The sequence below is a fragment of the Oryctolagus cuniculus genome, chromosome 10 (assembly GCF_051225735.1).
Source record: "Oryctolagus cuniculus isolate XC-2025 breed Fujian yellow rabbit chromosome 10, ASM5122573v1, whole genome shotgun sequence".
NCBI lineage: Eukaryota > Metazoa > Chordata > Mammalia > Lagomorpha > Leporidae > Oryctolagus > Oryctolagus cuniculus.
The window spans coordinates 74911988-74924223 of NC_142876.1; the positions used below are offsets into that span (position 1 = coordinate 74911988).

General features: G+C 40.9%; 1 protein-coding gene across 1 annotated transcript in view; it reads right to left on the minus strand.

Moving 5' to 3' along the window:
• ZNF717 (zinc finger protein 717) overlaps positions 1-12236 on the minus strand; it is a 56068-nt gene that overhangs the window by 21993 nt on the left and 21839 nt on the right. The window contains 2 exon segments of the mRNA XM_051851459.3: positions 4692-4830; positions 5587-5655. Coding sequence (XP_051707419.2) covers positions 4692-4706 — 15 coding nt within the window. The 5' untranslated portion in view covers positions 4707-4830; positions 5587-5655.

The window sequence follows — 12236 nt, forward strand, 5'->3', positions numbered from 1 at the left end:
GATGGTGCAAGGGCCCAAGTGCTTGTGCCATCTTCGACTGCTTTCCCAGGCCATAGATAGGAGCTAGATTGGAAGAGGAGCAGTCAGCACACCAACTGGTGCCCATGGGATGCTGGCGCCACAAGCGGAGGCTTAGGCTACTACACCACAGAGCCGGCCCCAAAAGCTGCAGCTTTTACTGGCTCGGTAAAAGTAAAAGGTTAAAGCTCAGGGCTGAGAATACAACCAGAAAATGGGTAAAAGGGAAAGTCCTGGAAGAAAGAAAGGGAAAGAATTTAAGCTTCTAAATTTATATACAAAAATGACAAACACTGTTGGCTGACTACTGAACTATATATGTGTGGGAGATTACAGACAGGCCACTAGAACTGCAGTGGAAGCTGAAAGAAATAATCAGCTACTGATTATTGGAAGGAATAGAGCTAGGAATAAATCCAGTCAGTTAACTATCTGGTAGCAGAAAAATTGTTCTTCTGAGGAACACGACAGTATCCACAATTTCTACAACTGTGATTTAAAACATCCAGTACAGAATTCAGTATCATTACAGATGTAAAGAAAGAGGAAAATGTGACTCACAATCATGGGCTAGAAGAAAATCCAGATTAATTCAGATGCTGCAAACAGCTGACAAGATGGTTAAACTATCTTCAAATATTTTTAAGTACACAGAAGATGATATAAGGGGCCAGTGCTGTAGTGGGTAGAGATGCAGCATGCAGTACCAGCATCCCATATGGGCACCGGTTTGAGTCCTGGTTGTTGCAATTTCGATCCAGCTCTATACTATGGCATTGGGAAAGCAGAAGAAAATGGCCCAAGTGCTTGGGCCCCTGCACTCATGCAGGAGACCTCGAAGAATCTCCCGGCTCCTGGCTTTGGATAGGCCCAGCTCTGGCCGTTGCAGCCATTTGGGGAATGACTCACCAGATGGAAGCTCACTCTCCTTTTCTCTCTGCCTCTGCCTCTCTCTTTTTCAAATAAATAAATCTTAGAAAAAAGTGATATAATAGGGGTCAGTGCTGTGGTATAGTGGGTAGAGCCGCTGTCTGCAGTGCCGGCATCCCATATGGGTACTGGTTTGAATCCTGGCTGCTCCACTTCTGGGTTAGCTCTCTGGTAATGTTCCTGGGAAAGCAGTAGAAGATTGGGCCCCTGCACCCTTGTGGGAGACCCAGAATAAGCTCCTGGCTCCTGGGTTTTGGCCATTTGGGGAGTGAACCAATGGATGGAAGACTTCTGTTTCTCTGCCTCTGCCTCTCTATAACTCTGCTTTTCAAATAAATGAATAAATCTTTTTTTTTAAAATATTTATTTATTTGACAGGTAGAGTTACAGACAGTGAGAAAAAGAGACAGAGAGAAAGGTCTTCCTTCTGCTGGTTCACTCCCCAAATGGCCTCAATTGCTCAAGCTGTGCTGATCCGAAGCCAGGAGCCAAGTGCTTCCTCCTGGTCTCCCATGAGGGTACAGGGGCCCAAGCACCTGGGCCATCCTCCACCGCTTTCCCAGGCCACAGCAAAGAGCAGGACTGGAAGAGGAGCAACTGGGACTAGAACCAGTGCCCACAGGATTAACCTAGTGCGCCACAGCACTGGTCCCCTGAATAAAACTAAATAAATCTTTTTTAAAAAAGATGATATAATAATGTGTTATGGGCTGGTGTTGCAGTGTAGCAGGTTAAGCCACCATATCCAATATGAGCATTGGTTCAAGTTCTAGATGCTCCACTTCTGATTCAGTTCCCTGCAATACAGCTGAAAGAACAGTAGAAGATGGGACCCTGCATCCATGTGGGAGAACTGGATGCGGGTCTAGGCTCCTGGTGTTAGCCTTGCGCAGCCCTGGTCATTGTGGCCTTTTGTGGAGTGAACCAGAGGATGGGATTTCAATCTCTTTCTTTATCTTTCTTTGTTTCTTTCCCTCCATCTCTCCCTTCCTCTGTAACCCTGCCTTTAAAACAAATGAATCCTTTTTAAAAAAAGAATGTGTTATAGATGAGGATTATCAGTATAAAAATAAACTCAAAAATAAAACACCATGGAAGTTCTAGAGCTAAAGTAGCTAAACTGAAATTGTATTTATGGGCTTAACAGTAGGTGGAAAAAGGCCAAAAAAAATGCAACTTGGAAATTGTTATGGTTTTAATATTTCTTCAGAAAAGCATAAGTTGGAAACAATCCATAAGGCAAGAGTTTCTGTTCTTATGAACAGATTAATGCCAATTTTAAAAGGACGTGAGGCTATGAGTTCCATCTCTTGCTCTCTCTTTCATGTAATGCCTTCTGCCATGTCATGACACAGTAAGATGGCACTCCCCAGATGTGGCTGCTTGGCTTTGGACTGCGTAGCCTGCAGACTATAAGAGATATGCTTCTTTTCTTCATTAATTATCCAGTATGTGGTACTTATTTTGGCAAAGCAAAACAAGCTGACAGAAAATAGGCATTTTCTAATTTTTATGAAAGAAAAGTGGCAGAGGTTCAGAAACCATTGCAGCAAATTAGAAAGCAAACTAATACATGAGGATACTTCAAAAAGTTTGTGGTGAATGGAATTAAAGTATCTTGAAAGCAATGAGAAAATAAAAGAGCACAGGGTATACTAGGGTACAGCCATATATGAATGTTGGCTGACTTCTCATCAGAAAGAAGACAGACTAGCACAGCTCAGAAAGGATCAAAACTCATCACTGAACCTATGTACAGGGTTTTGCCAACAGTGACATTTCCAATATAAAAAAGAAAGTTACTGTATTTTGAAGTGCCAACAGCTTTTCCTCCTTAGACACATTAAATGTAGCTGAAAATAAAAATTTAAAAATAAAGGAACTGGGGTCAGCACTGTGGCGCAGCAGGTTAAAATGCTGGCCTGAAGCGCCGGCATCCCATGTGGGCGCCGGTTCTAGTCCTGGCTGCTCCTCTTCTGATCCAGCTTTCTGCTATGGCCTGGGAAAGCAATAGAAGATGGCCCAAGTCCTTGGGCCCCTGCACCCACTTGGGAGATCCAGAAGAAGCTCCTGGCTCCTGGCTTCAGATTGGCATAGCTCCGGCCATTGTGGCCATTTGAGAAGTAAATCAGCAGATGGAAGACCTCTCTCTCTGTCTCTACCTTTCTCTGTAATTCTGTCTTTCAAATAAATAAATTAAAAAATAGCATACTAATACAAAAATTATAAAAAAATAAAATATTTTTAAAAAATGAACAAAAGTAGCAGGATGTGGCTCCAGATGAGATTAGACTGGAGAAGCAGGACTTCAGGAAAAATTACATTTGGTCATCTGGATCAAGGCTAATAGGTAATAATACCAAATATAAGCAAAGGAAAGAAAAGAAGGTTGAGGTTTTTCATTGCAGATTTGTTGAGCCTGGGGTGGTTTGGACACCTACAGAGACGTTCAACATGGAGTGGAACCAACGGCCTAAAGCTTGGGAAAGAGGTCCAAGCTGCAGAGACTTAGGAATGTTGGGCCAGAGGGCCAAATCTGTCAAGAACTGCAGAGAGGAATGAATGCAGAGCAGATGGAACACTTGGTGAGCTACATTATGGAGAAGGAAGTATAAGAATTCATGAAAAAGAAATAAAACCATATAAATGAGATTATAATAGAGATGAGCACAGCAAACAAGAATTTATAGGAGAAGATCATGGATTGAAACATGGCAGAACACTCAAGGCAAAGAATAGAAGGTAGTCTTTGGATTAGCTAGAATTTAAGTTACTCATAAACTTTTGAATAATAAAACTAGGATTACACTGAGTGGCTTAAAAGTAAAAATGACCAGAGGAAAGGGTTGCCTGAAAATTAACTATGACTAGTCCATTTTACAACCTGTATATATTGACTAGCTTAAAGAAATGTATAAAGAGTTATTTAAGGACCTGTAGTATACCGTATCTACACATTCCTGGTTCTATCTATGAATTAAGTACAACCTTCCAAGAGCTACTGAGGACACTATTTAACAACTCCAGTAAAACCTTATAAACTAATTTGTGTTTTAGCACAAGGTAACCATTACCAGTTCAGAATGCTGGGTAAAATTTACTTCCATATTTGTACTAAAACACTGTCTACTATGTTATCTATGTAATCAATAAACTAAACTTCAAGTCCCACAATAATTTAGCACATCCTCTTCTAAGTTTCAATTTGAATCATGTAACAAATATATCTTTTTGCTATAGTATCAGAAAGACCAGAGACCAATTTGCATTCAACTTAGATGGCTCTAATATCAATGTTATCTTATTTACCTATGTTTCTCTGATATTAACTTTTACTTATTTTTGTTTTTTGATTTTAGTTAATGAACCCTCATAAAGCTCATAAAATACAATGTAAGGGGCAGGTGTCGTGGTAGAGTGTGTTACACTGCCACCTGTGATGCCAGCATTCCATACTGGAGTGCCAGTTGGTGTTTCTGATCCAGTTCCCTGCTAATGTACTTGAGAAGGCAATAGAAAATAGCCCAAGTACTTGGATTCCTGCCATATATGTGAGAGACTTGGATAGAATTCCTGGCTCGTGCATTTGGCTTAGTCTAGCCTCAGATGCTGTGGTCATTTGGGGAGTGAATCAGTGAACGGAAGATGTCTCTCCTCTCTTTCTATAACTGTCTTTTAAATAAATAAATTAATTAAAAATATAAAGTAAAAGACGTTGAGAATTAAATAAGTAAATAACTTACTGGAGATGTATTCATTTTCTTCGCCTCTGGAAAGATGAAGAAGATTCTAGAATTACATTTGGGAGAGAAGATAAATGGAGGGAATCATGAGAAATGACCTGGCTTGCTCCCAGATTCTACTGTGCAGAGGAAGATCATCCTAGAAGCAAATAGAAAATACACACATTAGCTGCAAAAACAAAAACAATCAGCCTTCTTGTGGGGAAACAGTCCTTTACCCATAAGAAAGAGCAGGAAAGACCTCCTTGAAAGAACACCCACAGTCTGTTAACCGATAAAGATTGAACACAAGTTACCATTAGCTGAATGAAGATTTATTTGCTACTGATTTTGTATAAAAGTATTATTACTACAATATGGCATTTATAATTTTAAGTATGATTGTTCAAATAAATTACAGTATACCAAAGATAAAAATACCATGGTTTAACATGAGGGAAAAGGTTTTGAGCAAAGGATTATGAGTTCAGATTTGGAGAAGCACAGATCCTGAAATCTGATATCCTCTTTTTTTTTTTTTTGACAGGCAGAGTGGACAGTGAGAGAGACAGAGAGAAAGGTCTTCCTTTTTCTGTTGGTTCACCCTCCAATGGCCGCCGTGGCCAGCGCACCGCGCCGATCCAAAGGCAAAAGCCAGGTGCTTCTCCTGGTCTCCCATGGGGGGCAGGGCCCAAGCACTTGGGCCATCCTCCACTGCACTCCCTGTCCACAGCAGAGAGCTGGCCTGGAAGAGGGGCAACCGGGACAGAATCTGGCGCCCCGACCGGGACTAGAACCCGGGTGTGCCAGCGCCACAAGGTGGAGGATTAGCCTATTGAGCCGCGGCGCCGGCTTGGTATCCTCTTAAAACCATGGAAACAAGAGCTTTCATGACAGTAGCAACCATGCAACTTACCCTTTGAAAGGCAGCTGGTTGGATGCTCACTGGACAGAAGATCAAACATCTTCCAAAACCAATAAATTTCTGCAAACCAAAATAAAAATGTTGTCACTAAACTTTACACTGTAGAGAAATATTTGGATGGAATTAATACTTTGCCTATTAATAAAGATGTTTTTATATACTTTAAATTTCATACAAAGTGTGAATGTTACAACCTAACAATTTTGCCCAAAATTGTATAGAAAAACTATAGTTATTGCATACTACATACTGCATTTCCAGTAATGGTTCACAGTTACACACCTCACTGTATCTGTCCCTTCACACATTGTCCCTCCCCACAATAACCCTTGTTTTTGCCATTTCAGTTGCTTTAGTCAATAGGACATTGGCGTGTTACAAACAACTTTGAAGTTACTTACCTACTGGAGTTTGCCTTCTTAGAATACTGTCATCTTATGCAAAAGCTTAGGGTTTGCCTATCGGAGATACAGGACCTAGCCAAGTAAGCACAAACCACCAGACTTGAGGGAAGTGATCCTGAAGGAACCAGCCTCAGTTAAGACACCAGGTGGACGAAACCCTCATTTGTGGTCCCAAGCAACACCAGCATAGGAACTGCCTACCTGAGCTTGCTCACCCACAAAATGCTTACTCAGAATTACAAATACAACTAGTTGAATCTTGGCAAATTGCTTGCACTTAGAGAGGTCATGTGAATCACATGAATAAATTATCTGGCTATCATGACTATTTTAAAATTTCACTTATCATATGGATATTAGCATTTATACTTTGATAGTAAAAATGTGACTCAGTCTAATTTCCCTAATTTTTAAAAAAATGGAAAATAGGCTGACTTATTTGCATATATACTGCATGTTATATGTATGATTTTCAAGAACAGGTTACGCACATTAAGTGTGAAAATTTGTATTATAGGCATTTTGAGCTCACACAATTGATAGAAGGTGATGCAGGGAAAATGAAAGGCATGCTCAAGGCAAAGTCTTCTAAAGCAGTGTTTGCTCTAATTGATTTCAGGTCCTAAAATTGATCATGTGACTCTGGTCAACTCACTTAATTCCTCAAACACAATTTGTTTCATCTGTATTATGAGTAAGAGACCCTAACAAATTCTTCCTGTGCTACCAGGAAAAACTACCAGGATAGAGAGAACATCAGCATATCTGTAGATACCAAATGGTGTGACAGACTAGATTTGAGAAAGTTCCAATTTTGGAAATAATGAGAGTAAAATAAATAATCAGAGGGTGTTAGGATCCCTCCACTGCATGCGACACCCAACCTCTCTAATATGCATTATTTCCTAGACCACTGCCTATTCGTCTCAGCCCATTCACATCTCCCTTCTGTTTGGCCCAAACCTTCCAATATCAGGCAATATTTGACAGTTTATGGGTGAGATAAGGTAGTATGAAAACACATTTTGTTCACTCTGGGCAACAGAATCAATAATTGCTTGAGTCAAGCAAAGCTAGGATTTTAACTTTTCAGGGACTCTTTACTCTGAAGCACTAGGTAGAGGGTGCAAGCCAGAGAGAGAGTCTCCCAGGTGGAATTCTTATTCATGAATCCTTTTCATAAAAACAACTTTATTTCAGAAGAATTGGGATTATTATCCAGTATTCCAGTCTCCTATGTTGAACTCCCAATTCCTGGAAATGGTTTTATATCAACTATAAACTCAAAACAGGAGTGCTAGGTGGACAACACAGTGAGGAGGTGGGGGCGGGAAATAAACCGCACTTACTAAAGAGACATAATGAAATCATGATTCAACCTGCACACCTTTCACAAATACTTCTCTGGCAATTTGAGGAAATTCACTGGCATTGTTAATATGCTCATCTTACAGATGGATAAACACTTGCAGATTCAGATTACAGGCCTCCCAGCTCATGAGGTCTGCATATCTGTCCTCATTCTGCCACAGCCATCCTATTCACAGAACTACTGGGACCAGCTTTTACACACCTGAAAGCACACAGAGGTCTTCTGACAATGCACCATCTGCTGACAAAGCGGTCCTCGAAACCATACCTGAGTCACCCCTTTTCTAGTCCCACGTCTCCCCACCTAAATCAGTCCTGATTCGCAGGATACACCTGCATGTCAGGTCTCACTATCTGACTGAGTTCTATGGATGTTTCTGTTCTCACCAAACAGGGGCATTGTCCTACTCCCAAGGATTCCCTGAGGCCCAGGGCTCTAATTTCATGCTTACACCAACCTTCCAGGAGACAGAATCCAAACCAAGTAATGAAGCAGCATCAGGAAATGCACAGGGGCTGGAATTTCTGGGAAGATGGAGAGCATGGGTGGAATAGCACTCAGAAGGACTCTGCTGATGTCATAGGAGCTTGAGACTACATTTCCCATAAGACACTGCAATCCTCCATCAGGAAATAAGGGGGATGATTTATGTACTTCCTTAGTCAGCCCTGCTTTCTGGTGAACAAATATAATACTTCAGAATTAGTTTCTATCCATATGCCAACCACGTGAAATTCTGATTATTACTTCTTGGTCTGACAAATTCTCATTTGAAAGCAATGAGCTACAAACGGAGGAACTCAAATGTGGGAAGGGCATTTGGTAACTGTCACAACCTTTATTTTTAGTTCTGATAATTATATTATGGCTAGAGAACCCACTCTACTTATTAACAAGGATCTTTTTACATTAAAATACTTAAAACATTCCTTTTACATTAAAATACTTAAATATTAATATTTAAATATTCATTTCTAATCCTTTAAACATATGCTTGATCTCATCTATTAAAATACATTGTGAAGCCGGCACCGCGGCTCAATAGGCTAATCCTCCACCTTGCGTCGCTGGCACACTGGGTTCTGGTCCCAGTCAGGGCGCCGGATTCTGTCCCAGTTGCCCCTCTTCCAGGCCAGCCCTCTGCTATGGCCTGGGAGTGCAGTGGAGGATGGCCCAAGTCCTTGGGCCCCACACCCGCATGGGAGACCCAGAGAAGCACCTGGCTCCTGGCTTCAGATCAGCGCAATGTGCCGGCCGCAGCGTGGTGGCCGTTGGAGGCTGAACCAACGGCAAAAAAAAAAAAAAAAAGGAAGACCTTTCTCTCTGTCTCTCTCACTGTCCACTCTGCCTGTCAAAAAAATAAATAAATAAAAAAATACAATGTGAGCCATCAATGGATCATATTTTACAGTTGGAAGAAATATTCTCATGTATTTATTGGAATAATATATTGGGGTAATAAGGTGAGCACAATCCAAAATCATTTTGAAAACCTAAAATTCCTCTAATTACTTATCTAGGAATTCCTGAAATCAATCTGACCATCTGTCCATATATCTAATAAAAATCTACTTATTTTTAAGAGCTGAATTCAAACTCCATCCTTCCTTTGATTATATCCTTTGCCTCAAACTAAGCAAAGAGGTGAATACAAAGGTTTCATGGAGAGCCTACTACTATTGCTGCTCCTTTCCAAATGAGGATGGGCATGGTTCCTGTGACCAGGATGGATGTGAGTTTGAGTGGGGATGTGCTGAGAGTACTGACTCTGCTCATGACTATCCCTCATTTTCTGTGTGCCTAAGGTAGGATTTGTGTTGTTCAACCCCTATATTATCTCTGATCCTGCAACTGCCCTTCATTACTTTAGTCTAAAAATCAAGAGATCTCAGTCTTGAGTGTCACAGCCTAAGTTCCTACATCTCAGACCAGAGAAGTAACTGTGACCTAAATAATCAGGTCTCAGGGTCACATGTTTCAAAATAGAAAATGAACTTATAGGGACCAAAGAACCCGAATGACACCATGGAATTGTGGATTTTCATGGCCTCTCCCAAGAGCCATTGCTCCTGCACTGGCAGTCATGTGCTTTTAATCAACAGGATCTGCTTATTTTGAACTGGAAATGTGGACTCCATGAGGAGGCCTACGAGAGAAAACTAGAAGACCATACTCAGTTGTCATGGACTAACAGTCAACTCACCTCTCTCTGGGTCTTAACTATAACTTCTATTTAATGAATAGAATTCATAATTTCAAGCACCTAGTCATAGGAATTCTAATACTAAATTTGTACTGAATGAAGAGCAAACAGTATATAGTAAAGATAAAGGAGGTCATGAGCAAAGAGTGGAACTAATTGAAAACCTGACAAGGATGGCAGCTTTAGGTCATTCTTCTTCTAAATATCAGTTTATATACTGCAGACGTTACTCATGTATTTATATACATATACCCACACAAACATAAAATGATCATACAGAAGGAATTCACATTTTATGTGGATTTGAATTTGGAATATTACTGTATAAAACAGTACAAAATTTGTGGACATTACAATGGATGATGGGGTCCAAGTGTTCTCAGCAGCACTATGCCCAGGAGGAGTCTGTGCCCTACCTCTAAGTTGCAGATATCCAGAACAGTCCTAACAACAGGTACCTGGGGGCGAGAGAAATGATGTGTTGCCACACCAAGTAATTTAGACTACCAATTGGCAGTTGGCAGCAGACTGAGCCCTCTGTTCTTAGCTGCACTAGTCTGGAATTTTCATTCCAATGAGTTATGAAAGGGAAGAGAAGGAGCAAGTCTATATTCAAATATGACTGCATCTTCATGTTCTTACTGAATCTTAGATTTTCTTTAGTAAATATTTCTTTATTCACTGTATATACTTGGGACCATTTCAGGAACTTTAAAATGTTGGCCTTTTTTATTACTTTTTTTTTTAATTTTATTTAAAACTTTTTTTTGACAGGTAGAGTTAGACAGTGAGAGAGAGAGAGAGAGACATAGAGAGAAAGGTCTTCCTTCCGTTGGTTCACCCCCCAAATGGCCGCTATGGCCGGCGCGCTGTGCTGATCTGAAGCCAGGAGCCAGATACTTCCTCCCGGTCTCCCATGCGGGTGCAAGAACCAAGCACTTGGGCCATCCTCCACTGCCTTCGGGCCACAGCAGAGAGCTGGACTGGAAGAGGAGCAACCAGGACAGAACCAGCACCCCAACCGGGACTAGAACTCGGGGTGCTGGCGCTGCAGGTGGAGGATTAGCCTAGCGAGCCACGGCGCCCGCCGGCTCTTTGTTTTTTAAATATTTTTCACCAACTTTAATGGAATGAGGGACAGAGGCCACGGGAGAAACCAAACTTACTAACACCTTGATCTTGGACTTCTAAGTACAAAACTATGAGAAATAAATTTCCATGATTTTTTAAAAAGATTTATTCATTTATTCATTTTGAAAGTCAGAGTTACAGAGAAGGAGAATCAAAGAGAGACCTTCCATTTGCTGGTTCACTCCCCAAAGGGCTGCAATGGCCAGCATTGGGCCAGGCCAAAGCCAGGAGCTTCATCTTGGTCTCCCACCAAAGTGGCAGGGGCCCAAGCACTTGGGCCAGCTCCCACTGCCTTTCCCAAGCTATTAGCAGGGAGCTGGATCAGAAGTGGAGCAGCTGGACTGTGTACCTGTACTGATAAGCGCTGCTGGCATTGCAGACTGCAGCTTTACCTGTTCCACCACAATGCTGGCCCCAAATTTCTGTGATTTAAACCACTCCTATCTGTGGTATTGCATATGGTAACAGTAGCAAATTAAAACACCCCCATTTTTGCCTGCTTTTCCTGTAGATACCTAGGAAGTCCATGTTATGAGTTATCAGATATAGAAATTGTAGATTCAGGTAGCTAAAAACAGAGAGAAAAAAAGATAAAAAAACAGAAAACTTGTCACAAAGAAAACTAAACATGGGGTAAGAAAGTGGGAAAATGAATAAATTATATATATGTGTATATGAATGTATTTTTTGAAATGCCCTTAATTTGAGTCAATTGGAAATCTAAAATTTACTTTAAATATTATAAAATAAAAAGATGAAAAAGATGCTGATAAGCTTTTGTGCCTCTACAGCATAAGCCCTAAATTAACTTTAACATCTGTTAAAATGTATGTATTTACAAAGCTCATGGGTATAACTAATAATGCGGTTCAACTGACAAACACACCTAGGGATCCCTCATTTGGAGGTGGCTACCTGCAAGACAGGAAGAGAACCCTCATTAGGAATCCAAGGAGCTAGCATCTTGCTGCTGGTATTCCCAGCCTCCAGAACTGTGAGAAATAAATTTCTGTTAAGCTACCCATAGCAGAATAAGACAACTGGTTATATACAAATACTACTAAGCTTTAGATATATTTATCATCTTAGAGTTACCACTTTAACAGGGGATATACAACAATCATAGTTTTTTGATTGATTTTGAAAGTCAGAGTTACACAGAGAGGGAGTCACAGAGAGATCTTCCATCTGCTGATTTATTCCCCAGATGGTTGCATTGGCCAGTACTGGACCAGGCCAGGAGCTTCATCTGGGTCTCCCATGTGGGTAGCAGGGACCCAAACACCTGGACCATCTTCTACTGCTTTTCACAGGCCACTAGCAGGGAGTTACATCAGAAGTGGAACAGCTGGGACATGAAGCAGAACCCATATGGGATGCTGGTACTGCAGGCAGCAGCTTTATTTGATACACCACAATGCCAGCCCATCAATCATCCATTATGATATTGTTAGACTAGAATTTTCAGGCTTGTTTTCTGATATAATTATGCTGTAAAAATAGGAAAGTTGGCATACAAGCACTTCTACTT